Source organism: Barbus barbus, assembly GCF_936440315.1.
Source record: "Barbus barbus genome assembly, chromosome: 47".
In the NCBI taxonomy this organism is placed as follows: Eukaryota; Metazoa; Chordata; class Actinopteri; order Cypriniformes; family Cyprinidae; genus Barbus; species Barbus barbus.
Genome location: NC_136725.1, coordinates 18,501,903 through 18,527,417, shown reverse-complemented (window position 1 = coordinate 18,527,417; position 25,515 = coordinate 18,501,903). Strand labels below are relative to the sequence as shown.

Sequence of the window (25,515 nt, the reverse complement as noted above, 5' to 3'; positions counted from 1 at the left end):
ATCTGTAACCCTTTGCAACTCTTGATCGTTTTTTGTGAGGCATGGCTCACATCAGGTAATGCTGTTTGTGAATAGCACACTGACACTGTCTGGGTGTTTATATCAGTCAATTTAGCCCCAAACAACACCTTTATTCTCGTTTCATTTATTGGACTCCTGGTTTTCTAACACCTGACTCCAACTGGCATTTATTGAATGAAACCAGAAGACTGGTGTTTCATTTACTTTTTCCACCTGTGCTCAATAAAGACATGAACAATGATGATCGTTTGTGTTTAATTAGCTTAGAAATAATGTTTGTTTATATTTGTGACTTTGTTGAAATTTCATGATAGCATATATAGTTTAATTTATTTACATATTCCATTATATTTTATATATTATTTTATATTACTGAATGAATTTATAAACAAATTCATTACCTGAATTTGTTTTTATTACATATGTTAATAGTGAAACCCTGCCACATTCCCACATTCTGCACTTCAACAACCCTGTTGTTTGGCCTCTGCAGTCAGCTGCTCCACAGCAAAAACAGCACCAAACTGCTGTGATCTACCAGTTTGATCTTGGAATAACACCCCACCAGATGAGCGTTAGTTTTTAGAGAGGGCAAGTAGGACAGAATATACTGACTGTGTTCAGAGGGCAGACTGAAGATGGAGCTGAACTAGAGGTACTGCCCAGTGTAGTGGTACTGGGAGTGGCTCTGCCCAGTGTAACAGTGGTAGTGGGCTTGGCACTGCTGCCCTGCAGGGTTACTGTACTCACACAGCTGACAGTGGTGATGGTCACAGAACTGGAGATAAAACTCAGGCCGTTGTTCATACTGACATGGAGGGAGGCAGTCCTATGAACGATAAAGAGACAGACAAATCTCAAATTCTCAAAAGAAGAATTTTTTGGTTCATTTAGGAAACATTTTTTCTATTATCTCTTTCTGCACCGTTTAACACATTTACCGTATTTAAATATGTTCTGAAGATTTTACTGCCGAATACAAAAAAGTATGTGTTCCAGCTGTGCTTGAATTACATATAAAGTATACTAATATTCATTATCTTATGGTCGCTAAGTAAATAAGTCTCCTAGGTTCACCAAGGCTATATTTATATGATCAAAATACAGTACTGTACAATGCAGTAGAAACAATAATACTGTGAAATTACAATTATAAATTAAAATAACTTTTTATTATGTTACAGTAAAGTTACATAGTCTTGTTAAAAAAATTATTTCATTGCATAACCAAATTTATTTTTTTTTACATTTTTTGATTCAAAACGATGAGCATTTACAACAATTATGACAATTACTTCGCAATTACAAAGCATTTACAATTAGTTTAAATTGAAAGTGCATGGGAGAAGAGTTACTTCTATAGAGCTTACTTTGGGCGTCTTTCTGTCCTATATTTTAATTTGGTTCTTGGCTTGTGCGTTTCTCTTTCCATTCTAGCTCTATTTGCTTCAGCTGAAGAGAAAGTTTCCAGCAAGACTTACGTTCCCTCCTCCTTCAGTACTGGCGCTGGGCAGAGCAGGTACGTGTCTTCGACAACCAGAGGCCTCTTCACTGGAGAATAACAACACACAGGAAAAGAAGCAAACTGATTAATGTCCTCAGGGTTGATATCATTAATTCTGTTTCATTTTATGAATTGTTTGTAAATATTTCAACAGCAGCTCAACCTATAAACCAATCTGAATGACGTTACACAGTTTAATTTCACCGAGCACTACTATTTAAAAGTTTGGAGTCAGTAAGGTGTTTTTTTTTTTTTTTTTTAAGAAATTAATACATTTATTCACCAAGGGTAAAATAAACTGATCAAAAGTTGAAGTAAAGACATCTATAATGTTACAAAATATTTATTTTCCAAATAAATGCTATTCTTTTGAGCTTTAATTTCATTAAAGAATCTTGAATGTATCATAGTTTCCACAAAAATATCCATCACAACTGTTTTAAACACTGATAAGAAATCTTTCTTGAGCAGTAAATCAGCATATTTAAATAATTTCTGAATGATCAAGTGAAACTAAAGATTGTAGTAATGATGCTGAAAATAGTAGTAATATAGAAAATTGTATTTTTTTACTGTATAATTCACTCAAATAAATGATTGGGACCTTGGTGAGCATGAGAGACTACTTTCAAAACATAAAAAGAAAAATATTTAAAAAGTTAAATAGTAATAAACTAATCAATAATAAACTAGATTTTCATATTTTTTGAAGAATAATGGTGAGCATTTCTTGTTAAAAGAATAAATGAAAATGTACTCACCCTTAGGTCATCCAAGATGTAGATGAGTTTGTTTTTCTTCAGATTTGGAGAAATTTTGCATTACATCACTTGCTCACCTCTGCAGCGAATGGGTGCCGTCAGAATGAGTCCAAACAGTTGATTAAATAACAATAATCCACAAGTACAGTAATCCACACCACTCCAGTCCATTAAATAACATCTTGTAAAATGAGAATCTCTTTGTAAGAAACAAATTAATCATTAAGACTTTTTAACTTTAAACCTTCATTTCAGTCCAACATCCACAATAAGTGGTTAAGGTCCATATCCTGTTTCACATCACATTAAAACCCACTGACATATTTGTTTAGAACCGTTTTGGACTGTTTCACTTGTAAAATTATGTTTGATCTGTGCATATTTCTCTCTTGATTGTTTTTCACTCGAGAAAGCAATATTATTGATTGAGGATTCACTTAAAATAAAGTTAAAAATGTCTTTAATGATTGATTTGTTTCTTACAAAGAAGCAGTTTTTCACTTCACATGATATTAACTTGATGGATTGGTGTCATGTTGTCACGAATCTGGTCTGTGGACTTCTGTTTACTCCCCACCAAAGGTCACTCCTCCATCACATTGACTCTTGCACCACACTACTGTTGCACTTCACCCACGAACTACAATTCCCATCATCCATTGCACTGACGACACATATACAGCTTATTGCACTGATCACACACCCTACATAAACCATGGACTTCCTCTTCCTCTCTGCCGAGTATTGTATTGCGCTTATCACTCCCCTAGTGTTAGCTGCCTTACCGAGCCATTCTGTGTTTTCTGTTTAGTTCCAGTATTGTTCTGCGTTTATAACTCTCCTAGTTTTAGCTGCGATACGGAACCCTCTTTGTTGTCATAGTCTTTCCTTGTGTGTTTTTCTAGTGTTTTGATTCTTGCCCATGTTTCCTGGATTTACCCTTTGCCTTGCCGTTTGGACTCTGTTTGCACCTCTCTTGGACTACTGCTCGTATACCTGGATTATCTCTCTACCTTGCCCTGTTGGATATTGTTCGCCGATCGTCGACTCTCGCTAGCCCTAGGATTGCTCTGTCTTGCCCGTACCATACCTGTTTGCCGTTGTTTGACCCTGCCTGTTTATTGACTGATTTATAAAAGCTTGCACTTGGATCCGCACGTCTCACGTCTTGTTCGCCCCGTTACACATGTGCATTACTTGTGGATTATTGTGATGTTTTTATCAGCTGTCTGGACTCTCATTCTGAAGGCACCCATTTACTGCAGAGGATCCATTGTATTTCTCCAACTGTGTTCAGGTGAAGAAACAAATTCATTTACACCTTGCATGGCCTTAAGAGTGAGCAAATATTCACAAATTTACATTTTTGGGTGAACTTTTTCTTTATGCAAAACTCATTGCCATGATGTTAGAGTGATCTGGGTGATTGCCAGGGTGTTACTATACAGCTCCTAGACTGTTTTGGGTGGTTGCTAGGTGGTTACTTACTGGCTCAAGTCAAGAGTCCATCCTCAAGCCTCTATGACATTTTGCTCTGTAGAAATGACTCAAGTCCCACTTGTATTGTAAATCTATGGGATGCTTTTGATAATTTTCTTATAATAGTACATCTCTTCTCAATAAGCCACATGATTTGAGGTATTATTTAAACAGTGCAGGACAAGTTATGCGCTGGAGTTTGAAAAGCCCCTACGCATAAGTAATGCTGACGCTTGCCTTAGCAATAACCACTAATAATTATTTTCAGAAGAAAAACATTGAAACTCTATTGCATATCTTTCCCACTTTGGTTCAGCCTAAAACTTAAGGGCAGAATTTTTATTCTCTTGTCATTTTTTCACATGAAAAATGAGAAACTGGAAAATGTTTGACTCCAAAGCCTATTTACCCTGGCCTAGACTTGTGTGCACACACACACACTGGTGAGAAGGGCTTTGCATTCCCCCATGCCATCTGATATTCTTTAAGTAAAGCAGCAGCTGAGAGAGAAGGATAGATGCTCAGAGCTCAGAAATCATTAGGACATCAGCAACGCAGCAGACCAATTTCTAGCCATTCGCTTCCAAGATAAATCCAGCATTCCAAGCGCTGTGCGTTGAGCCATTTTATTAGTTACCCAATGTAATGGTTATGTAAGAGTTGTACGATGGGGAATAAACTTCAGTGCTATAACCTAAAAGAACGGAAATTGTTCACCAAAATGTGAAAAAGAGCTTTGAATGTGCTTTTCATGACATTAACAAACTCTGCACTTGCTAAGCAAACCGATGCATATAGAAAACAATTAAAAACCTCCAACATATTTGAACGAAAACCCTGGTAATATTTTCCATGGTGTGTTTTTTAATGGTGTGTGGATGTGTTTGTGCACATGTGGTTTGTGTTGAAGTCAAGTCTTGTGATTTACAAGTGCTGCGGCCAACCTTTCTCGAGCGGCATGCTAGCTCATTGTTGAAAACACGACAGACGTACTGACATTTGGATTCAATTGGCTTCTTTACCAATACAAAAGACTGTCTGCATTGCCACATAAGCAATGACAATGCTACATTAGCCTGGCCTGCACTCACTTCTGTGATTTAACAACTTTCACTCTTGCTCCTTATTGTTGTCGGTTAGCAGTTAATGCTAACACAGGTTAACCTATTAGTAATTCAGAAGCACAGTGCAAGGAAGAGAAATCGGTCTGTGCTGTTTTCACTTACTCACGGTGAGGGTGCTGTTGATACGGAAGCTGCAAAGGATTCTGTTCACATCGCGGGCATGAAGGAATCCGTTCCCTTGAACTACCACCTCAAAAGATTCTGGGACAGAGGAAACATATTGTGTTTGATGCTCAATACATGTTGTGTCCTGAATATAATCATTCAGACAGAATTTCTTGTCCAAAAATTCTATTTTAATACTATTTTAGTTTTGGTTTGAATCGGTTTTGTAAAATTCAGATTTGTTTTGAGGTTGTATATGCCAAAAAAAGAAAAAAAAAGTTTGTTTCCTGGCTGAACTAGGTCTTTGCTTCATGGTCTGATGTCTGTTTACCTCCTGCACAAATACTTGAGGGCTCCACAGCGAGGATTTCTATACAGGATCTCTTCAGGATCTGAGGCAAGAAAAGAAGAATGCATGGTTGAATGTTTTAAGTATTCTTTATTTTAAAGAAATAAGCCATTTGTGTCAAACGCAGACATCTAATGCCATAAAATGCTGCCTACAGCAACTCCCAAGTTTCATGAACACAAGTGTCAAAGCTCATTTGAAGCATCAATAAAATCATCAGTCGAAATAAATAAGTTTGAAATTTTATTCCATTCACTCACCGAATCAATGACCCCTTGCAGGGCTTCAAAGCCATCATTAACTGGAAAGACATGATCTTTGCTGTCAGCTATTGTTGCCAGCTGTGAACGAATGAGAAATCATGAAAAATGCGTGTGTATTCTTTCATTCTTACATTGTATTTCAGTTACCGAAAGATCAAGATTATGGTGACCTGTTCACAATGAAGGGCCGAATCATTCTGACCTGTGTGCGGTTGTCACCTCACCTGGGTTTCATTAAAGTCCTTCACTCCAACACAGTACACAGAAGCTCCCAGCTGACGTGAGCGATCAGCCTGCCATTCAAACATATCAAAGAGGGTTCAAAACGATGTGTTGGGGGTGCATATATTCAGTCATTACGTGTGAAATATCAGGCTATGCAAATATGATCTAGATAATAAAAGAGAGACAGTCTGAGAAAAAGGACTGGAGGTCTAAGGTTCAGTTTATTTATAAATTAGTTCTTGCCAACAGTCAGAGCTAAAGCCTGATGGTGCGAAGTAATTTTTTTTCATGCGCAGGGGAGAAAGAATAGGAAAATATGTCAGTTCTGTAAAAAAAATCCAAGGTCTAATGTCTCACCTCTCTGGCTGCCAAGTCAAATTCATTCTCGCGCAATTCTCCATCTGTCAGAGCAATGATGACACTCGCTGTGCGGTATCCTAACAGAGTAGAAAGAGAGAAACTATAAAAACCACCAAGAACTGTCCCGAATGCGAGTTATTCAATGACTTTAAGGTGTATTTGTTTATTTAGCTATTTTTATTTTAACATTTTGTTACGTACTTTCAGGTTCATTTTGTGCAGCTGAATTGTGCTTTGAAGCCCATAGTGCAGGGGATCCTGGCCCCCTGAAGGCCTTAATTAGCTGGATCAGGTGTGTTTGAATAGGGCTGGAGCTAAACTGTGCAGAGCTGTTGAGACCAATGCACTATGGCCGGGGTGTCCAAACTCGGTCCCGGAGGGCCAGTGTCCTGCAGAGTTTAGCTCTAACCATAATTAAAACACACCTGAAGCTAATCAAGCTCTTACTAGGCATACTAGAAAATTCCAGGCAGGTGTGTTGTGGCAAGTTGGAGCTAAACTCTGCAGGACACTGGCCCCCCGGGACCGAGTTTGGACACCCCGGCCATAGTGCATTGGTCTCAACAGCTCTGCACTGTTTAGCTCCAGCCCTATTCAAACACACCTGATCCAGCTAATTAAGGCCTTCAGTATTACTAGAAACTTAGAAACTAGAAAAGTAGTTTTCTTAGACCTAGCCTACGTTTTGTCGCTGTACCATTACAAAGAGCGAGTGAGCAGCTGTACGCGATCGCGATATTTTAGCGCACTTTGTCTAAAATTGTGGTAACATTAGTAAAATTTTGATGAAACGACTGTTGCAAGTTATTTGTATTTGGTGTCAGTAAGTCATAAATGGAACGAAACAGCAGTTTACTGCCAGGGATTTGTCTTGTCTTGCCGTATCGCATCAAATCCGCATGTGGAAATCTTTTGGCTTCAAGCGAAGTTGCCTCTCGTGTCGAAGTTTATTGAAATTACTGTATATTTCGTAAATATGACCACGGCTTAATTTTAACTATTGAAGATGTTGTACCGCTGTTTAAAGGTATATAGTATACTTCGCTTAAAAATAATTATTTTAAAGTTTTAAAATGTCTGGTCAATATCATATATCATCTCAAGTCATCTTGAGAATTTGAGATATAACGTACCGTCACCTGTTCCGTAGTATATCTGCTCGCTTGCCTAAAAAACACAAATATTTGTTTCAATGAACAGTGCTTTTGTTCTTATGTCTACTTTACTGGAAGCAATGGCAACAATAACTTCTTACCCTCTGAAAACCTTTGTGCATGAAGGTATCTCCACCTGGCAAGACTCTCTGAAGTTCCTCCAGTCCAGCACGAATCAGATCCCTGAACATTAAATTTTTGCCTTTTGAAATGGTGTATTGCTTTTTGTTTAAATAATGAAATATAGTTAAGATACAATTGATGTAATTGATTCTCTCTTTTTTTATTGTTTTTTATTTGGTCGGCTAAGCCAGAACCAAACCAAAGCAAAGGTCACCAGCATAAAGGTTGGACCAGCATGGAAATGAGAGCCTCCTGCTCTTCTTTTTTTTTTTTTTTTGGATAGACACAAGTTACAAATAAAGCTGACAGATTTGCAGCAGGTACAAAGAAATCAAATTAATTGAAAGCTTTTGAGTCCGAGTTGGCAGTTTGAAAGCACAGCATGTGTTATGAACTCTTGCCTGTCTTCTGTCAGCTTCATCAGTATTCTTCCCTCCGTTGAAAAGACAATAAAGGACATGCGGAGCTGGGGGCTGAAGACAGAGCACAATAGGTAAGATTTTGTTTTTTTTATTTAGAAACCATCACATTGCAGTTGCCCCCTATTTGACATTAATTGGGTCTAATAATTGGATCCCATTATAGCTATTTCTGCTATACAAGCTGTCTTGTCCTTAGCATCCTTCTCTGCAGATTTGTATTGCATGATTTCATATTACTGGACAGTGGCCGGCAACTTAAAACTGCTTACCGCTGTAAAGAGTACAGTGTTTTGACAATTTAATTTTAACCACAACAGAACAATTTGCTAAAACTTTAGGTTACATAACTGAATTTTTAAATACATTATAATGCAGTAATCTAACTGCAAGAAAATAATAAAAACCACACAATATGAGTTTCTTCCAGAATCACCTGATGAACTTGTGTGCAAGGTGATCAACAAAATAGTAGATCTCATTCCAGTGGTGCTGTACACTTCCAGACCTGAGAATGAACAAAGGTTATGTCAAAGGCAATATAGATTTAATGCATTTAAGAATTCAGAATTAGAATTCAGTATTTGTATTAGGAAAGCGACATGTTTCCTTTCATTAGGTAAAATATCAAACTATATATAGGTCCTTTTCAAAAAATTAGCATATTGTGATAAAGTTCATTATTTTCTGTAATGTACTGATAAACATTAGACTTTCATATATTTTAGATTCATTACAACACAACTGAAGTAGTTCAAGCCTTTTATTGTTTTAATATTGATCATTTTGGCATACAGCTCATGAAAACCCAAAATTCCTATCTCAAAAAATTAGCATATTTCATCCGACCAATAAAAGAAAAGTGTTTTTCATACAAAAAAAGTCAACCTTCAAATAATTATGTTCAGTTATGCACTCAATACTTGGTCGGGAATCCTTTTGCAGAAATGACTGCTTCAATGCGGCGTGGCATGGAGGCAATCAGCCTGTGGCACTGCTGAGGTGTTATGGAGGCCCAGGATGCTTCGATAGCGGCCTTAAGCTCATCCAGAGTGTTGGGTCTTGCGTCTCTCAACTTTCTCTTCACAATATCCCACAGATTCTCTATGGGGTTCAGGTCAGGAGAGTTGGCAGGCCAATTGAGCACAGTAATACCATGGTCAGTAAACCATTTACCAGTGGTTTTGGCACTGTGGGCAGGTGCCAGGTCGTGCTGAAAAATGAAATCTTCATCTCCATAAAGCTTTTCAGCAGATGGAAGCATGAAGTGCTCCAAAATCTCCTGATAGCTAGCTGCATTGACCCTGCCCTTGATAAAACACAGTGGACCAACACCAGCATCACTGACTGTGGGTACTTGACACTGGACTTCAGGCATTTTGGCATTTTCCTCTCCCCAGTCTTCCTCCAGACTCTGGCACCTTGATTTCCGAATGACATGCAAAATTTGCTTTCATCCGAAAAAAGTACTTTGGACCACTGAGCAACAGTCCAGTGCTGCTTCTCTGTAGCCCAGGTCAGGCGCTTCTGCCGCTGTTTCTGGTTCAAAAGTGGCTTGACCTGGGGAATGCGGCACCTGTAGCCCATTTACTGCACACGCCTGTACACGGTGGCTCTGGATGTTTCTACTCCAGACTCAGTCCACTGCTTCCGCAGGTCCCCCAAGGTCTGGAATCGGTCCTTCTCCACAATCTTCCTCAGGGTCCGGTCACCTCTTCTCGTTGTGCTGCGTTTTCTGCCACACTTTTTCCTTCCCACAGACTTCCCACTGAGGTGCCTTGATACAGCACTCTGGGAACAGCCTATTCATTCAGAAATTTCTTTCTGTGTCTTACCCTCTTGCTTGAGGGTGTCAATGATGGCCTTCTGGACAGCAGTCAGGTCGGCAGTCTTACCCATGATTGCGGTTTTGAGTAATGAACCAGGCTGGGAGTTTTTAAAAGCCTCAGGAATCTTTTGCAGGTGTTTAGAGTTAATTAGTTGATTCAGATGATTAGGTTAATAGCTCGTTTAGAGAACCTTTTCATGATATGCTAATTTTTTGAAAAGGACCTGTATATATATACATACATACAGTCATGGCCAAAAATATCGGCACCCTTGGTAAATATGATCAACGAAGACTGTGAAAATTAATATGCATTGTTAATCACACAAATCTAGCCTTTCATTGGATAATAACAATTTAAAATGGGGGAAAATATCATTATATAAGAAATTATGATCTGCCCTCACGAGAACAGTCTTCTTTTTCCGTTTTATTTAGCGATCATCACCAATAAATAATCATTATGAAATAAATGTTTTTCTCAAATACACATTGGACACAATTATTGGCACCCCTAGAAATTCTTATGAGTAAACTATCTCTGAAGTATATTCCCATTCATATTCACAATTTTGAGCACTCCAGGGTGATTATGAACATGAAATTATCCAGTCATGGCTTCCTGTTTCACAGAAATATAAATAGGAGGGAAAACAAAGCCCAAATTCCCTTAATCATCCATCACAATGAGAAAAACCAAAGAATATATTTCTGATGTGCAGCAAAAGATAATTGAGCTTCACAAATTAGTGAAGTGGCTTTAAGAAAAGAGCTAGAGCAGTGAAAATTCCCATTTCCACCATCAAGGCAATAACTAAAAATTTCCATTCAACATAAAATGTTATGAAACTGTCTGGAAGAGGACGTGTGTCTATATAGGAGGAGAGTTTGAGTGGCTAAAGACTCTCCAAGGACCACAGCTGGAGAATTGCAGAAAAGTCTTGGGGTCAGAAAACCTTTTAAAAATAAATTTGTCAAACAGCACCTACATCACCACATTGGAAAAATTCTCCTAGCTCATCCAAAAACAAACTCCAGGATATTCAGTTATCAGACACGACTGGAAATTCAAATGGGACTGGCTTCTATGTTCAGATGAAACTAAAATAATGGGCTTTTTAGCAGCAAACACTCACTGGGTTTGGTGAACACAGGGATAAAAAGTACCCCATGTGTACACTGAAATATACTGCTGTATTTTTGATGTTGTGGGCCTATATTTCTGCTGGAGGTCCTGGACATCTTGTTTAGACACATGGCATCATGGATTTTATCAAATACCAACAGATAAAAAATCAATAAGTGACTGAGTCTGTTAGAAATCTTATAATGGGCCATGTTTGGATCTTCCAACCGTACAATAATCCAAACACAAACTTCAAAAACAACACAAAAATGGGTCTCTGAGCACAAAACCAAGCTTCTGCTATGGCCATTCTAGTCCTCTGACCTGAACCCTGTAGAAAATGAGTGAAGTGAACTGAAGAGAAGAAGCACCAACATGGAGCTGTGAATCTAAAGGATCTGGAGTGATTCTGGATGAAAGAATGGTCTCTGATCTCTTGTCAGGTGTTCTCTAACCTCATCAGGCATTATAGGAGGAAATTTAGAGCTGTTAAACTGGCAAATGGAGGTTTCAAAAGGTATTGAATAAAAGGGTGCCGTTAATTGTGGCCAATGTGTATTAGAGAAAAACATTTATTTCATAATGATATTTCCCCCCATTTTAAATTCTTATTATCTAATGAAAGGTTGATATTTGTGAATTTTTTTAATAAAAGATCAAAAGGATTAACAATGCATATTAATTTTCACATAGTGCTTCATATATACATACATGCAGTGGTGGCCAAAATTATTAGAACACTAGTATTTTCACCTTTGATCATATTTACCAAGGGTGCTGATATTTTTGGCCAAGACTACACACACACACACACACACACACACACACAGTGGTGGTCAAAATTATTAGAACACTGGTATTTTCACCAGTTAGAAAATGGTTTTAAGTCAGTTATTTCTCTTTTGCTGTGTCAGTAGGAAATATCAGTTTACATTTCCAAACATTTATTTTGCCATTAATTGTAATATTCCAGTGAGGTTTTTGTATGCACAAGGAGTATGACAACAGCCAGTGCTTCACACATAGTGCTTCATATATACATACATGCAGTGGTGGCCAAAATTATTAGAACACTAGTATTTTCACCAGTTAAAAATGGTTTTAAGTCAGTTATTTTTATCTCACACACACACACAAAAGAAAAATAGAAAATCAACAACCTGGATGCATTGAAAGTTCACATATGATGAATTTTGTACTGTTTTTCATTGCAAGAGGTGATGCTGGCGAATCCCATCTTCTAGGTGTCATTTTGTTAAAAATGCCACATTGACACATTGGGAGTGTGCATCACAGGTCTATGTGAAATCTCAGCGGAAATAAGGTCTGCATCGATTATCTAACAGCAGAAGGTGTGATATTTATGACTGCAGACTGAGACATTATCTGCCACCGCAACATACCAACCCTACTTTTAGTGGAAAAAAAAAAAACTCTTTGGAAAACATTTAGAAGTTCGCATTATGGTTTAAATCCACAAAAGGATTTAGGCTGCTAATATGTTGTAGTGGTGATTTTTCACTAATATTAACCCTCTTGACTATTTAGGGATTATCTCAAGATTCATTTCAGATTGGCATGGCAGCATGTCATTGTCCACAACAGTCTTAAAAATGATAGCTTCTGACACAGAGAATGGTATCTGAGCATCTAGTCGCTAACTCTTTCTTAAGTGGGCTGCTTTAATGGCTCAGCTTGTGTAATAGCTCATCTGGCTGGGCAGTTGCGGTGGAGACAAATCAAAAAAGAATTTTAAGCTTACGTAAGTGACGTAGAAGCCATCCAAAAGCAGTATAAGCTTTCCTCTGCACACATCCACCCCCACAAACACACCAGTGCTGCTAATTCAGTCTCGATCAATTCAACAGATGTTGGTAAACCTTTTTTTTTGAATGTGGACGGGCTATTATTGTCTCTAATTCTACTGGCTGTTCTATTTTAAATCCAGTTATTTCATATATTTATATATATATGTGTGTGCGTATATATATTTAAAATGTAGATATGGAGCCAAGACCAGACCATTCACGACTGCGACCAAGTCTAAACTTCTCAATTCTTGAATTCAGATCAAATATATAATTGAAGAACCATGCAAGGCCATGCATTTCAGTGAACTGGAAAATAAAATAAAATTGAATTTATTTAAAAGATTGAATTGATTTAAAATCAATTTATTATAGCATTTTGACACGAGGGAACTGAGAGTGAGGCCCTTGAGGCCCAGATCCAGACCATCTGGGTCTCAGGGGGTTTTCTGTTGGTACAAAAGCTCTGTCCATTTTAATGAGATGAAAAATGTGTAAATTCTGAATTTATTTCAAATGTTGAACCACTTGCCGATTTGTGGTTGAGGTAATTATCATTGTCTGAGACCAGAAGCCGAGACCAAGACCAAAACTTGAGACCCAAATCTAGGCCAAGACACTGAGTAATGACACTCAGACCAAAGATTTTATGTGGTCTTGAAAGGTCTCGAGCTCAAGACTCCAGCTTTTCCCTAAACAAAATGAACTAGCAGACATGTTGATATTTAGATCCATGAGAAGATGAAGAATTATAGCCGGCTTTGAAAATGAGAAAATCAGATTTTGTTTGTGTGTTTATCAAGAATTGTAGTATGACTGACAGACAAACATGCTACTCATACTGATAGTGATATTATTTTCTGTGATATTCTGAGATGAATGGTTGAAAATGGCAGATATTGATCGCATAGACCTTGCAATGTATCAGCATTGTGCCTGTCTCTACACTTTCAACAGGAAAATGAAACTTGCATCGTGAGCCAAGTCTTTGCTATGATCTAATCCTACAACCATTTCTGAAAAGACTTTTCCTTGTTGTCCTACACTGCAAAAGGATTGATTTATTCTGTCATAATCCAAAGATTTTGCCTGCATATTATTATTTTTTTAATCCACTCTAAATTCAATCACAGGGTTTGCATTGTTCTCATGTCTTTTCTCTGAGTTTATCTGTGTTTTAAAATGAAGAATATTAGAATTGCATACATTCTCTGTGTCTTTCTCATTCCCCTCTGTCTCTTTCGCATTCCCATATAATTTGTGCTCAGATACGAACTCTGCTTCAAAACAGCTCTGAGGCTTTGGAACATCTGGCCCTGCTGGTGAAAAGGTTCAGCACATGAGGAACCCAAACACCCCTGAACGCTACATTCAGATACCCTCACCTTCACCTATATCGTCAGTAGGCTTTCCTATGGAACAATGACCCTAAAATAACCTGAAACTGTTGTATTTGTTCTTGAACTGAATATATTAATTATAATATGCAACCAAACCCAGGGCACAACCTTAGAAATAAAGCTAGACAAAGGAAAGTAACCCTTTAAACCCCAAATATCCCACAACCATCATTCAAGAGTCTATTTCAACAGTCTTTAAAAAAAAAACCTCAAGAGTGTAGGCTGATTTTCTCTATTCTTTCTTTCTTTGCCAAGCTCTTTGTGCTTTCTGGAGGTGGGCTGTTGTCCTCATAGTTACTATTTTTATGGAAAATGGTTCCATATGCATCCACACAGCTATTAAAAATGTAATAGAAAAGCAAGTACAATTCTGTGTTTGAGGATTTTGTCTACATGTGTGGAGCTTGTATAATTTAGTATACTATAAGTGTACACTTCAGTACAAGTGACAGATAGAGATGATGAACTGACCATGTGTATGTTTTCATGCTTTTTGACAAAACTGCCAAGGTGATTCAGGAGCTGACCTTTTGAGACACCTACAATATACCGCAGAGAATATAAATGTAAATGATACATTTCCAAGATATATGGGCACATTCAAACCTCTTGTTTCACACATGATTTGCAGCCACAAGAGCATGAGAGACTAATGATACTCCACATAGGCAAATCTCTGGCTGATGTGTCTCTTTGGAGACCTAATAGCTGATTGCCTGCTTGAATTGGTCACCTAACCAGCAACAGACTCTCAGGTGTCATTTTCACAAGACACTCTCAAAGCTTATGGTATAATGAAAAAAAACTCACTTGTCCAGCACAAAGTAGAGGTCAAACCCTCCGTAGCATGAGGACCCGGCCTCCCAGCGTTCATAGCTCTGTCCAGCACAGCAGCTGAGCCTCAGAATAAGCATCACAAATAAGCCAATAAGCAGCCTTCCACCTCCAAGCCAGTCCATGGCCATTATTCTGGTCTGGTAATTGCAACCTTGCACAAGTCAGTGGCACTTCCCAGCAAAGCCTCAAAGCAAAACATCCAACTTTGGTGGAGACGGTTATTGCTGTAGTCTCTGATCCATCCAGTTTGGAGCAGGTCTGGTCTCAGTACATGTCTGTGGCAGAGTCCCAGAGCTGCAGTCAGATCCTGAGGAGCTCCAGTCAGACTGGCCTGAATCGCTCTCTCTCAAAAGACACACGCTCAGATAGCTCAAATACAGCTGTGCTGTTGCCACAGATGTGTTTCAGGCTTTTAAAGGTGCTGGCCCTCAGCATGCCCTTGAGGCATGTGTTATACGTGACATGAGTTAGTTTGAAAACTTCATCAAATAAGTTTACTCTCTCTGGTGTTGTCTGGTAAATGGAGGTATATCTTGAATAGGAAGGGGGAGTGACATGAATACTTTTTGGAAAAACATTCAAAACAGTCTCTCTCTCTCTCTCTCTCTCTCTCTCTCTCTCTCTCTCTCTCTCTCTCTCTCTCTCCTCTCTCCCTGTCTCTTTGTTGCTCTATCCTCTTTCCCCAAAAGGGCTTTTTGTTGAGGGTATTTTGCTTCTCTACTGCCACAGTGTGGTGACTTTTATAAATTCATTGGTGACAGAGGATTGTTTATTCCTGTTATCCTTATTTTCTTGCAGGAAGAAAAGGTAGCCTATACATTTTTTTTATTAAAATAAAATAAACTTTGTTATTGTTTATTTAAAAAATATATATATAAACAAATATTTAAAAAAAAAAACATTATTTTTTTATTTCCTTAAAAGAAATAAATTAAGAATTCTGAATGAATGACTCTTATGAACCGGTTCTTCAATGAATAAAAAACATTGCAATGTCTTGCGTGACTGTCACGAATCCAGTTCATGGTCTTCCGTCCGACTGCCACAAGAGGTCGCCTCTCCATCATATTGACTCTCACACCACACATCACACTGGACTGCATTTCCCATCATCCATTGCACTGACGACACACACACACACACACACACACACACACACACACACACACACAGCTGATTGCACTGATTGCACAGACACAGCTGAATGCATTGATCACACAGGCATTTCATGATCACACGCTCACACCTGAGAATTATCACACAATCACACACCATACTTAAGCCATGGGCTGTATCCGAAATCGCCCCCTATAGTGCACTTTTTGAGGGGACAGCCATTTTAAGTGGTGTTCGAAACCATAGTGGATGTTCTCGAGTGCACTCATTCAATCCCACAATGCACCGCAAAAACGAGTGTACAAGCGATGTACACTCAACGGCTAGAGAATCCCCAGAATGCACTGAGAGAGTCGCGCGCCGAATGAATTCCTGCGTCTCACCAGAAGATGGCGCCCACAGCTGAATCATCCATCCATTCATTTTAGAAGCGCTCGTCCACGGCGTAATACAACACAGGTACAAATTAATTGTAAATTGACTATTAGGGTTTATACATAATTTCCGTGACGGAGTTCTAGATAAATCCTTCAATCTTACTATTGGAGCTGCCCGTATCAAATTATTATTTAACAGGAAGCAAACTATGCAAAAGCGGCAGTCCTTCCGGTGCACTTAGTGTCTGAATTCACTCACTCGTTTTCATTCACTCCTTCAAGTGAACTATATGAGTGGACTAATGTAGGGAATAGTGAATGAGGGTATAGGGGGCGATTTCGGATACAGCCATGGACTTCCTTTCACAGATCGCTGAGTATTGTCTAGTGCAGTGCTTCCCAAACCTGTCCTGGAGGACCCCCTGCCCTGCACATTTTGTATGCCTCCCTTATCAGAAACACCCAATTCATGTCTTGCAGCCTCTACTAATGAGCTGATGAGTTGAATCAGGTCTGTTAGATAAGGGAGACATACAAAATGCGCAGGGCTAGGGGTCCTTCAGGACAGGTTTGGGAAGCACTGGTCTAGCGTTTAGCACTCTCCTAGTGTTAACTACGTACCAAGCCTTTCCGTGTTTGTTTTGTGTTCAGTCTCCTGTATTTATCACTCTCTGTGTGTTAGCTGCTTTACGGAGCCATTCCTAGTTTCTGTTACTTATTTTAGTTTAAGTCTAGTCTTTTGGTGTTGCCTTGTTGTCTGGCTCCTGATCTTCTGCCTTGTATCTTGGATTAATCCTTTGCCTTCCATTTGGACTCTGTTTGCCCCCTGCCTGGCCCATTGCTCGTGTACCTGGATTACCTCTCTTGTCAAGCCCTCTGGATATTGTTCACCGATCGACGACCACACCCGTTTACTTGAGTACTTAACTGTTTGCCATTGTTCGACCCTGCCTGTGTTTTTGACCATGTCTATTAATAAAAGCTTGCACATGGATCCGCACGCCTCCCGTCTCGTTCGCCATGTTACAGTGACTTCTTAAAACCGGAGGATTGATGATCTGTCAAAGAAAGTCTATGATTTTAAGGTGAGTCTACAGTTTAAGACTAAATATGTTTGGCCATGTGATTGCTCTTTCTGTTTTAATATAGGCCCAACTATTTGTTTAATATTTTAACTTTTTTTTTTTTTTTTTATTAAATGAACTGAATTACAGTGTCCATTCTTTATTCACTTCTGTTGAAATATTAGCCTTTAAATTAGTTTATGCAAATGAAGAAAAATTGTCCGCCTAAAAAAAATAACAAAATACCACTGACTGTTAGCCTACCAACACACAACATTTGAACCACGACGTCGCAATTACTAATAACTGAAAACGTTACGAAATTAGGTTGTGATGACGAATCCAGGAATTTCACTTTTCAGATTGTGGCAGTAGCAAATCAGTTTACGTATCTGTTACAAATCGTAACGTTTTTAAATACCTGATTTCGAATGGATCGCTGCCAACTTGTATTTCTCAGAGAGTGTGTGGAGTTGAAATGTGGAAGAGGCATCAGGCACGTGAAGGACTGCCACAGCAGCCTGGTCAGCCGAAGCCCACCTGTTTTCTGTGCTGGTGTGGATGCTGCAAATGCCTCTGGAAAGAAGACCGAAGGAGAGGTTCAGAGAGGCAAACCTGTACAAAGATGAAAAGCATAGAAGCAACAGAAGATCAGTTCTTGCGGTCTAGCGACGAAAACCTTATGTTGGATCGCCTGTGAGGAACTGAAGAAAGACACCCAACCCATCAGTTATTGCTGAAAAAGCCTGCATCATTTATCGAGATTACATCTCCATTTGTTCGCTAAAAGAGGTCAGCCTGGATTCACGCGTGAGGGAAAGCATCAGGCAAAGCCTGGCAGAACCCAGCAGTATGATGTATGAGGAGGCCCAGCTTCCGATCTACGACCTCATGCGCAGAGACCCCTTTCCCCGATTTCTCAACTCGGCTGTTTATCTTCTTAACTGCTAAAGCACAATGCATCGACATTGATATAATCTTACAATACCCTCGCTCCCTCTCTTTGATATAAACCTTTTTTGATATATGACTTTTTTTTCTTTTTTTTTCTCTCAGAATTGCGACTTTAGGCCTATATCACGCAATTGTGATTTAATATCTGGCAATTACGAGATTATATCTCGCAATTTTTAGAGAAAAAGCCAAGATTAGCCAAAAATAGCCTGATTGTCTAAAATGTGACCATTTAGGCTACATTTGAATTTAAGCACCCAGTATGCGGTTGTGTAAAATTTAAAAATAATAGTTTACATTTACAAAATGAGCATACACTACAAGCCCTTATGAAAGTAAAGTTCCATGTTTAATAGAAATGAAATTAGAAAATAAAATATTTAAGCGATTGTTCTATTTAGTTTTATACAAATGCTATTTTCAAATATTTTATAGGCTATGTCACAATCTCAAGATTTACTGGGTTTTACATGATTGTTTGCGGAGCTATGGAAAGCGGACGGGGCCTATAGTCCTTAAACCATTTAAATGACGTTTCAAACTGAGGTTCGGTATAGTAGCCTAATCTTTCAATTCTGTCAATCATCACTACGAGTGTAGCTAAACAGCAGTCGCTGCACCGTCCCAGCGACAATTCTTCCGGCATCCATCCTTCTCCTCACTTTTCTCTTTCTCTTTTCCCTTTCTTTTTCCTTCTAGGCCTATAACACTGAATTTAATGATTCATTGAATTTACTCAATTTTTTTTAAGATAAGTGATTGCAATCAATTTATTTTAGCTACATTTAAATAAACAAATTTAGTTGACTAACTTTCTCTCTCTCTCTCTCTCTCTCTCTCTCTCTCTCTCTCTCTCTCTCTCTCTCTCTCTCTCTCTCTATATATAATTTTTTTTTTTTTTTTTTATTATTTTTTTTTTTTTAATTTTTTTTATTAAATGTAGTTTAAAATGGTTTGTGACCACTTACCTTTTTTAAAAAATGTCAGTGTACAATCCATAGACTGTAAAAAAATCAATCACAGAGGGGGGGAGGGGGGTGGGGGGGGTGGGGGGTTCTCACTCGGAGCTCGAGCCAAGCCTCGGGTTTGAGCCTCCTTGGAGGACAAGACAAGTTCGTTTACAGGACTGAATGGGCAGGTCAAGTGTTTTCGCCGCGTTTCTTTTTTATGTGGAAAGACACCGTTTAACCCTAATAGGACAACGAATTTGAACATGTTTCCCAATGCATTATGCCTTATGAAGAATTATAGCCTCTGATGTTTGCATATGTGCATACCAGTTTACCATATAAAATCCTTCATGAATGACATGTTTGTACACCTAGCCTACACCGACATACCATCTCCTCGCACATGCAAATATTGTCTAGAATAAATACCGCACTTTTATTGGCTGCTGTGCGTGTTGTCACGTCGCGTCAAATTTCACGTGTTTGGTCCTGTCCGCCTTCCATGCGGAGCCCTGCGAAAAGGCATAGAACCAGTTGCGCATTGCAGCCGGGGCACAGAAGACAACAACCTGCTCATCAGACAAAGTGGATATACATACACTAGTATTTCACGTGTTAGAATCCACAGGTGAGTGATCCTATTCTCTTTTTGACAGATGTAATTTTTTTCTTTTTAATATATGTTCTAAGACTCTTCTAATAGTGTTTAGAAACTTTTTTTTAAAAAATACGAAAAATATAGTGACATTATATAGACTAAATACTTCCATGGAACTCACGCGGTAAGATAAAAAGCCTTTAATGTACCGGTCAAAATAGTTAAAACTATTATTACAAAATAGTTAAAAGTAGATCTACCTTCTTCAGGACACACATCAATTGCTCAAACAGGTATTCTTAAACTGGTGTTAAATTAATTTTGTTAAATATAGTGACATATTCTGTAGATGATGAGCTGATTAAGTTTAGTGTTTGTACTGAATAATTCTCAAAATGTACAACAGTGAAAACGAATTTAATATTGTTTTATGACTTTATGTAGCCTAGTTATTAAATCCTATATACAACTGAAAAGAACTGCATTATTTCAATGTTACGTTCATACAAATCTAGCCTATAATTTTCATTATTTTACAATTCCAATAGTTTAAACTAGCACAAGCTCATTAATCAGTGTCTTTTTCCTGCTAAAATGATTTGACTAAGTAATTGAGTAACCTGCAACAATCTCATTTTTTAAAACAAGAAAGTCCTTTTTGCTTTAGTTGAGATTTTCATCAGTCAGATATCTTAGTAAATTGTTGGCTTTCTTTTAATATTTCTGTGCATCTTGTGTTTCAAGTTTCAGGTACCAGAATGGATTGTCATTTCTCTTTTTAAAGTGCCCCTATTATGGATCTTTGAAAATTACACCGCTCTAAGTGAATGAAAACATCATGCAAAGTTAAAATCTGAAAGCACACCATGTATGAAGTTGTTTCTCAAAAGAGATGAAACATTAGCATATTCCCTGCCCACTTGTTGGTCTTTTTGGGTTGGAATGGAAATGCAAATTCATTCTTTGTTACTAGGTGCCGCTTTTGGAGCAGCAAAATAGCCGTTTCCCCGTCGTTGAGCAAGTAAGGTAAAAAATAAATGCATATCATAAGGCAAGGAAAGTGTTTTTTGACCTTGCATGCATGTCAACCTGTTCTTGGGGACTCCCAAAATATGAACCTTTCATTATCCATAATAGGGGCACTCTAGGATCCAAAATGACCCTGAATAATGCTGCCAACCTCACTTCGGACAACTGCACGCTTCTGCCGTATTACATCCACTCGGCAGGGATTACGGTCAGCTACATCCTCTCCTACCTGCTGGTGCTGCTGCTGTGTGTGGTGGGGAACGGACTCGTCTGCCTGGTGGTCATCAAGAACCGCCACATGCGCTCAGTCACTAATCTCTTCATCCTGAACCTGGCCATTAGTGACCTGCTGGTGGGCATCTTCTGTGTGCCCACCACTCTGATTGATAGCCTTATCTCAGGTCAGTGGGCCATCATCATCATCATTACCATATACAGCTGTTAAAATAAGTATCGAACACGTCACCGGTTTTCCCAGTAAATATATTTCTAAAGGTGCTGTTGACATGAAATTGTCACCAGATGTCGGTAACAACCCAAGTAATCAACACATACAAAGAAAAGAAAAGAAAAGAAAACAAATAAGTTCAGAAATTAAGTTATGTGTAATGAAATGGAATGACACGGGGAAAAAGTATTGAACACGCTTACTGAAATTTGTTTAACACTTTGTACAAAAGCCTTTTTGGTAAGGACAGCTTCAAGATGCCTCCTTTATGGAAAAACTAGTTGCATGCATTGCTCAGGTGTGATTTTTGGCTCATTCTTCTACACAAACACAAACGGTCTTAAAGTACTGAAGGTTCTATGGGCCTCTTCTATGAACTTCCATAGAGTTTTTAATTGGATTCAAGTCAGGTGATTGGCTGGGCCATTCTAGCAGCTTTATTTTCTTTCTCTGAAAGAAAAATTGAGAGTTACCTTGGCTTTGTGTTTGGGATTATGGTCTTGCTGAAATGTCAACCCTTGTTTCATCATACTGGTAGGTGTTGGGACTGAACCAGCTAATATTAATTTCCACTGACAAGGGCCAGAATTGCTTTCTAATCACTGATTGGCGTTTCTATGCCTTCTTGCACCTCCCTTTTTTCATGCGTTTGTGTCATTTTATTACACAACTTAATTTCTGAACTTATTTATTTTGTTTTCTTTGTATGTGTTCGTATGTTACCGACATCTGGTGAAAATTTCATGTCAACAGCACCTTTAGAAATATATTTACTGAGAAAAATGGTGCCGCGTTCAATACTAGCTTCACCTGCTGTAAGCAGAAGTCACCGTAGTCTTCTATAGAGGTGAACGGAAATTACTGCAGATATATGTTTTCCCATCTGATCCAATAGCACATGATAAAATCAACTACAGGGTGGGGGAAAACGTCTCACGTTAAGTGATGTAATTTTGAGCAGTAAGAAAGCGTAAGAAGTGTTTTAAAGCTTATTGTTTTGCAGAACATCACAGGAAAACAAAGGATGTGATGTTCAAGCATTGATACTCCCATATCTTACATAACTAAGTCATCCTATGACTTTCCAAAGAAAAAATATCAGGGGATTGATTACAGTGGTCAGAGCACTGTTTCTATTGACTTTTCAAAGAGGAAAAATATCCAGTATGAAAAATATTAGATGGAGCAGCTTCACTGCATTCTGATTTCTTTCCTTGATTTCTCCACAGGTTGGCCTTTTAGTCAGATCACCTGCACTACGAGCAACATGATCCAAGGCATGTCAGTGTCTGCTTCTGTCTTCACCCTGGTTGCTATAGCAGTGGACAGGTAATGATTAGTGACTTATAATAAATGAACCTTTCCACACACACACACACACACACACACACACACACACACACAGACAGACAGAGAAATGAGAAAGGCTATGGTGCTTTGTAGAGTTAAAAATCATGGAAGATCGCGGCATATAATTTATTGTAATGCGCGCACTCAGGGAATACAAAACACTGCTAGTGGAAAATGGCCAACCTCAAAAAGTATTTCTTGATGATTCCAATCTTGCTGTTGGTTTATAGGACTGCTGTTGATTTGTTGGAAAGTCCCTGCTGATATTTTGAAGATGGTGATGTGTGGAGATGTAAAACTATAAAATCATCTGATCGCATCAAAGAAGTCAGAGCTGTGAATTTACTTTTTTCAAGCTCAATGATCAAGGGTCCCATAAACTGTAACTCATTGTGTCAGCTACTGTACATGTGTTTTGAATGTCATACTTTTTTCCTCTTTAGTGTGAATACTGAAAGATTGACAAACACCTAAGAAGCTGAGTGCCTGCATTTTGAATCTATCACTTAATAAAAACTTACAATGAAAGGCAAAGAATGATTTTTATAATTGAATTTAGAGGCAAGGTCAGAAATAACCAACTTTTTCTCAGACGGCACCGCTGGCAGATCTGGCACACTAGATGCATCGGATGAGATCAGACATGGCCAAAGAAAATATGATGTAAACACACCTCAAAATGTGTAAGCAGTGGTTTTCAACCCTTTTGACCTCAAGGCCTCTCTTCATTGTCCACAGCGATATCCAAATTTGCAGTAAATAATTTTTCCAGTTGTTCATGAATAATGATATTTCTTCCCTACAAAATATTACAGAAGTGCACAAATTTATATTTGTTATGAATATCGCTCCATTAGAAAATAGTAATTTGATTTTTGAACAGTTAAATATTGGTATACATGTTCGGCTGTTTAGATCTGGTGTGAAGCCAATTCTTCAGTCAATATGCCATTGTTAATCAAATGAAATTTAAACTGCATATTGAATGGTGTTATTTTATTTTATACTATTACTATATTTTATTATGTTGACATTAATTGAATTTTTTATAATCAGTGATTTTGTTCTAAGCTTTTTTTATATGACTATTTAAATTTTATTTATTTTAGTTTTAGTTACATTTTTAGTAATTTTAGTGTTTCAATTTAAACAACTTTCAGTTATTAATTTAGTGTACATTTTTAATCTAATTCATATTTTATTCCAACTTTTAAATGAACAAAAATGTTTTTATTTTTATTTAACAATAATATCCCTCTCTTGAATGTAGTATTTAAGCATTACGCTCGTCTCTCGATAGGTTTATGGGAATTGTTTACCCTTTCCATCACCGCCTGAGGCCTGTCACTGCACTCTTCGCCATCATCTTCATTTGGCTTCTCTCTTTTGCCATCATTTTTCCTTCTGCGGCAACCCTGACGGTCATTCACCTGGATGACATGTACATGGTCCAGGACAACCAGATCTATCCTCTATTTGTATGTTTCGAGGACTGGCCCAGAGCAGACATGCGGCGACTCTACACCTTGGTCATCTTCATCCAGGTGTACCTGGCCCCGCTGTGTCTCATAAGCATTCTATACACCTGCATCGCTGCCAAACTGTCCAACAACCTACGTGAGAATCAAGTCCGATCCAAGAGGCGAATGAAAATCATCAAGATGCTCGTCATGATTGCCATTCTCTTTATGGTCTCCTGGCTTCCGCTTTGGACTTTGATGCTTCTCACGGACTATCAGGATCTGGACCGCCATCAGATTGACTTCTTGAGCAGCTATCTTTTTCCCGTAGCTCATTGGCTGGCATTCTTGAACAGTGGTGTTAATCCGATCATCTACGGCTTCTTCAACGAGAACTTCCGAAGGGGCTTCCAGACTGCTGTGGCCTGTGGCTCCTGCAGATCTTTAGTGTTGGAGATGTGTCACACACAGTTTGTTCTTCTGCCTCCCAACAGAGTATCTGACGGGAACCATGGTGATACCAGCAGGAGGAAAGAGCGCTGCATCACTGTAATGCCGCAGGAGATAGGTCATGGTATTCAGGGAATTCTCCTTGAGGACCAGAATGGAATTATTGATTCCCACAGAGTTATTGGAGCCTGGATGGAGTGAATGGTGCAATCGAGGAGTTTATATACCAGGAGAAAGCTATAGCATTCCCAGTTTGAACCAGTTCATTCTTTGATATTGCTTGAAGTATTTCAGGGCCTTCAACCAAATTCAGCATATTCAAGAGTAGACCGTCTCATTTAGTTGTTTAATTGAGATTTTACCACTGGACACTGGCATTCCTTGTTTAAGGATAGTCTTTTCCTTATTTCAGACACAGAGAACAGGATGTATCACACTGGGAATGAATAAAATCAAAACAGCAAGAGCAATCAACATTCTGTGCACAAACATGAAATTGTTATATTTATTATATCCATTAAAAAGAATGTTGTAAATACAGATATTTATTCATGACTTTACCTTCATTTTACCTTTTTATTGTAATAACTTGTGTGTTTCTGATCAACCGTGTGCTTTTGTGGCCAGTAAAGTGTAAAGACACCAGTGAAAACAGAAGGGCAGCAAACTTTCATGTACATGATTATGTGTGGATATGTGGAAGGTATATTGTGTCCATTACTATAGATTGAAGTGATGCTTTGAAGGGAAATGCACAGAAAAAATGTTTACATATAATTTTATGTGTGGTAACAGCATGCCATTATTCTTATATGAACCGAATTCTTATAGTG

At 38.3% G+C, this 25,515-nt stretch overlaps 2 protein-coding genes and 1 pseudogene across 4 annotated transcripts in view; 2 read left to right on the top strand and 1 right to left on the bottom strand.

Annotated features, from left to right (window-relative positions):
- antxr1b (ANTXR cell adhesion molecule 1b) overlaps positions 1-15,441 on the bottom strand; it is a 28,756-nt gene extending 13,315 nt beyond the window's left edge. Inside the window, exons 1-12 of one of the 2 annotated variants that reach the window (XM_079410256.1) lie at positions 14,860-15,441; positions 8,324-8,395; positions 7,870-7,941; positions 7,447-7,528; positions 7,325-7,358; positions 6,189-6,268; positions 5,831-5,899; positions 5,604-5,684; positions 5,326-5,386; positions 4,992-5,090; positions 1,503-1,572; positions 772-850 (exon numbers count right to left, since the gene is read on the bottom strand). In XM_079410256.1, coding sequence (XP_079266382.1) covers positions 772-850; positions 1,503-1,572; positions 4,992-5,090; positions 5,326-5,386; positions 5,604-5,684; positions 5,831-5,899; positions 6,189-6,268; positions 7,325-7,358; positions 7,447-7,528; positions 7,870-7,941; positions 8,324-8,395; positions 14,860-15,014 — 954 coding nt within the window. In that variant the 5' untranslated portion in view covers positions 15,015-15,441. Of the gene's footprint in view, positions 1-636; positions 851-1,502; positions 1,573-4,991; positions 5,091-5,325; positions 5,387-5,603; positions 5,685-5,830; positions 5,900-6,188; positions 6,269-7,324; positions 7,359-7,446; positions 7,529-7,869; positions 7,942-8,323; positions 8,396-14,859 lie in introns of both variants that reach the window. The other variant, XM_079410255.1, reaches the window with a different exon arrangement.
- A 2,480-nt stretch (positions 15,442-17,921) lies between these two features.
- LOC306866242 (regulator of G-protein signaling 17-like) lies at positions 17,922-18,394 on the top strand (annotated as a pseudogene). Its single transcript has one exon. The product of its transcript is annotated as a regulator of G-protein signaling 17-like (transcript).
- Positions 18,395-21,101: 2,707 nt separating this feature from the next.
- On the top strand, positions 21,102-24,883 carry npffr1l1 (neuropeptide FF receptor 1 like 1; the record flags this gene model as incomplete). Its single annotated transcript, XM_079410239.1, has 3 exons — positions 21,102-21,375; positions 22,652-22,751; positions 24,073-24,883. 3 exons carry the CDS (start codon positions 21,102-21,104, stop codon positions 24,881-24,883), a joined length of 1,185 nt encoding a protein of 394 aa, XP_079266365.1.
- Between the last annotated feature and the right edge of the window lie 632 nt (positions 24,884-25,515).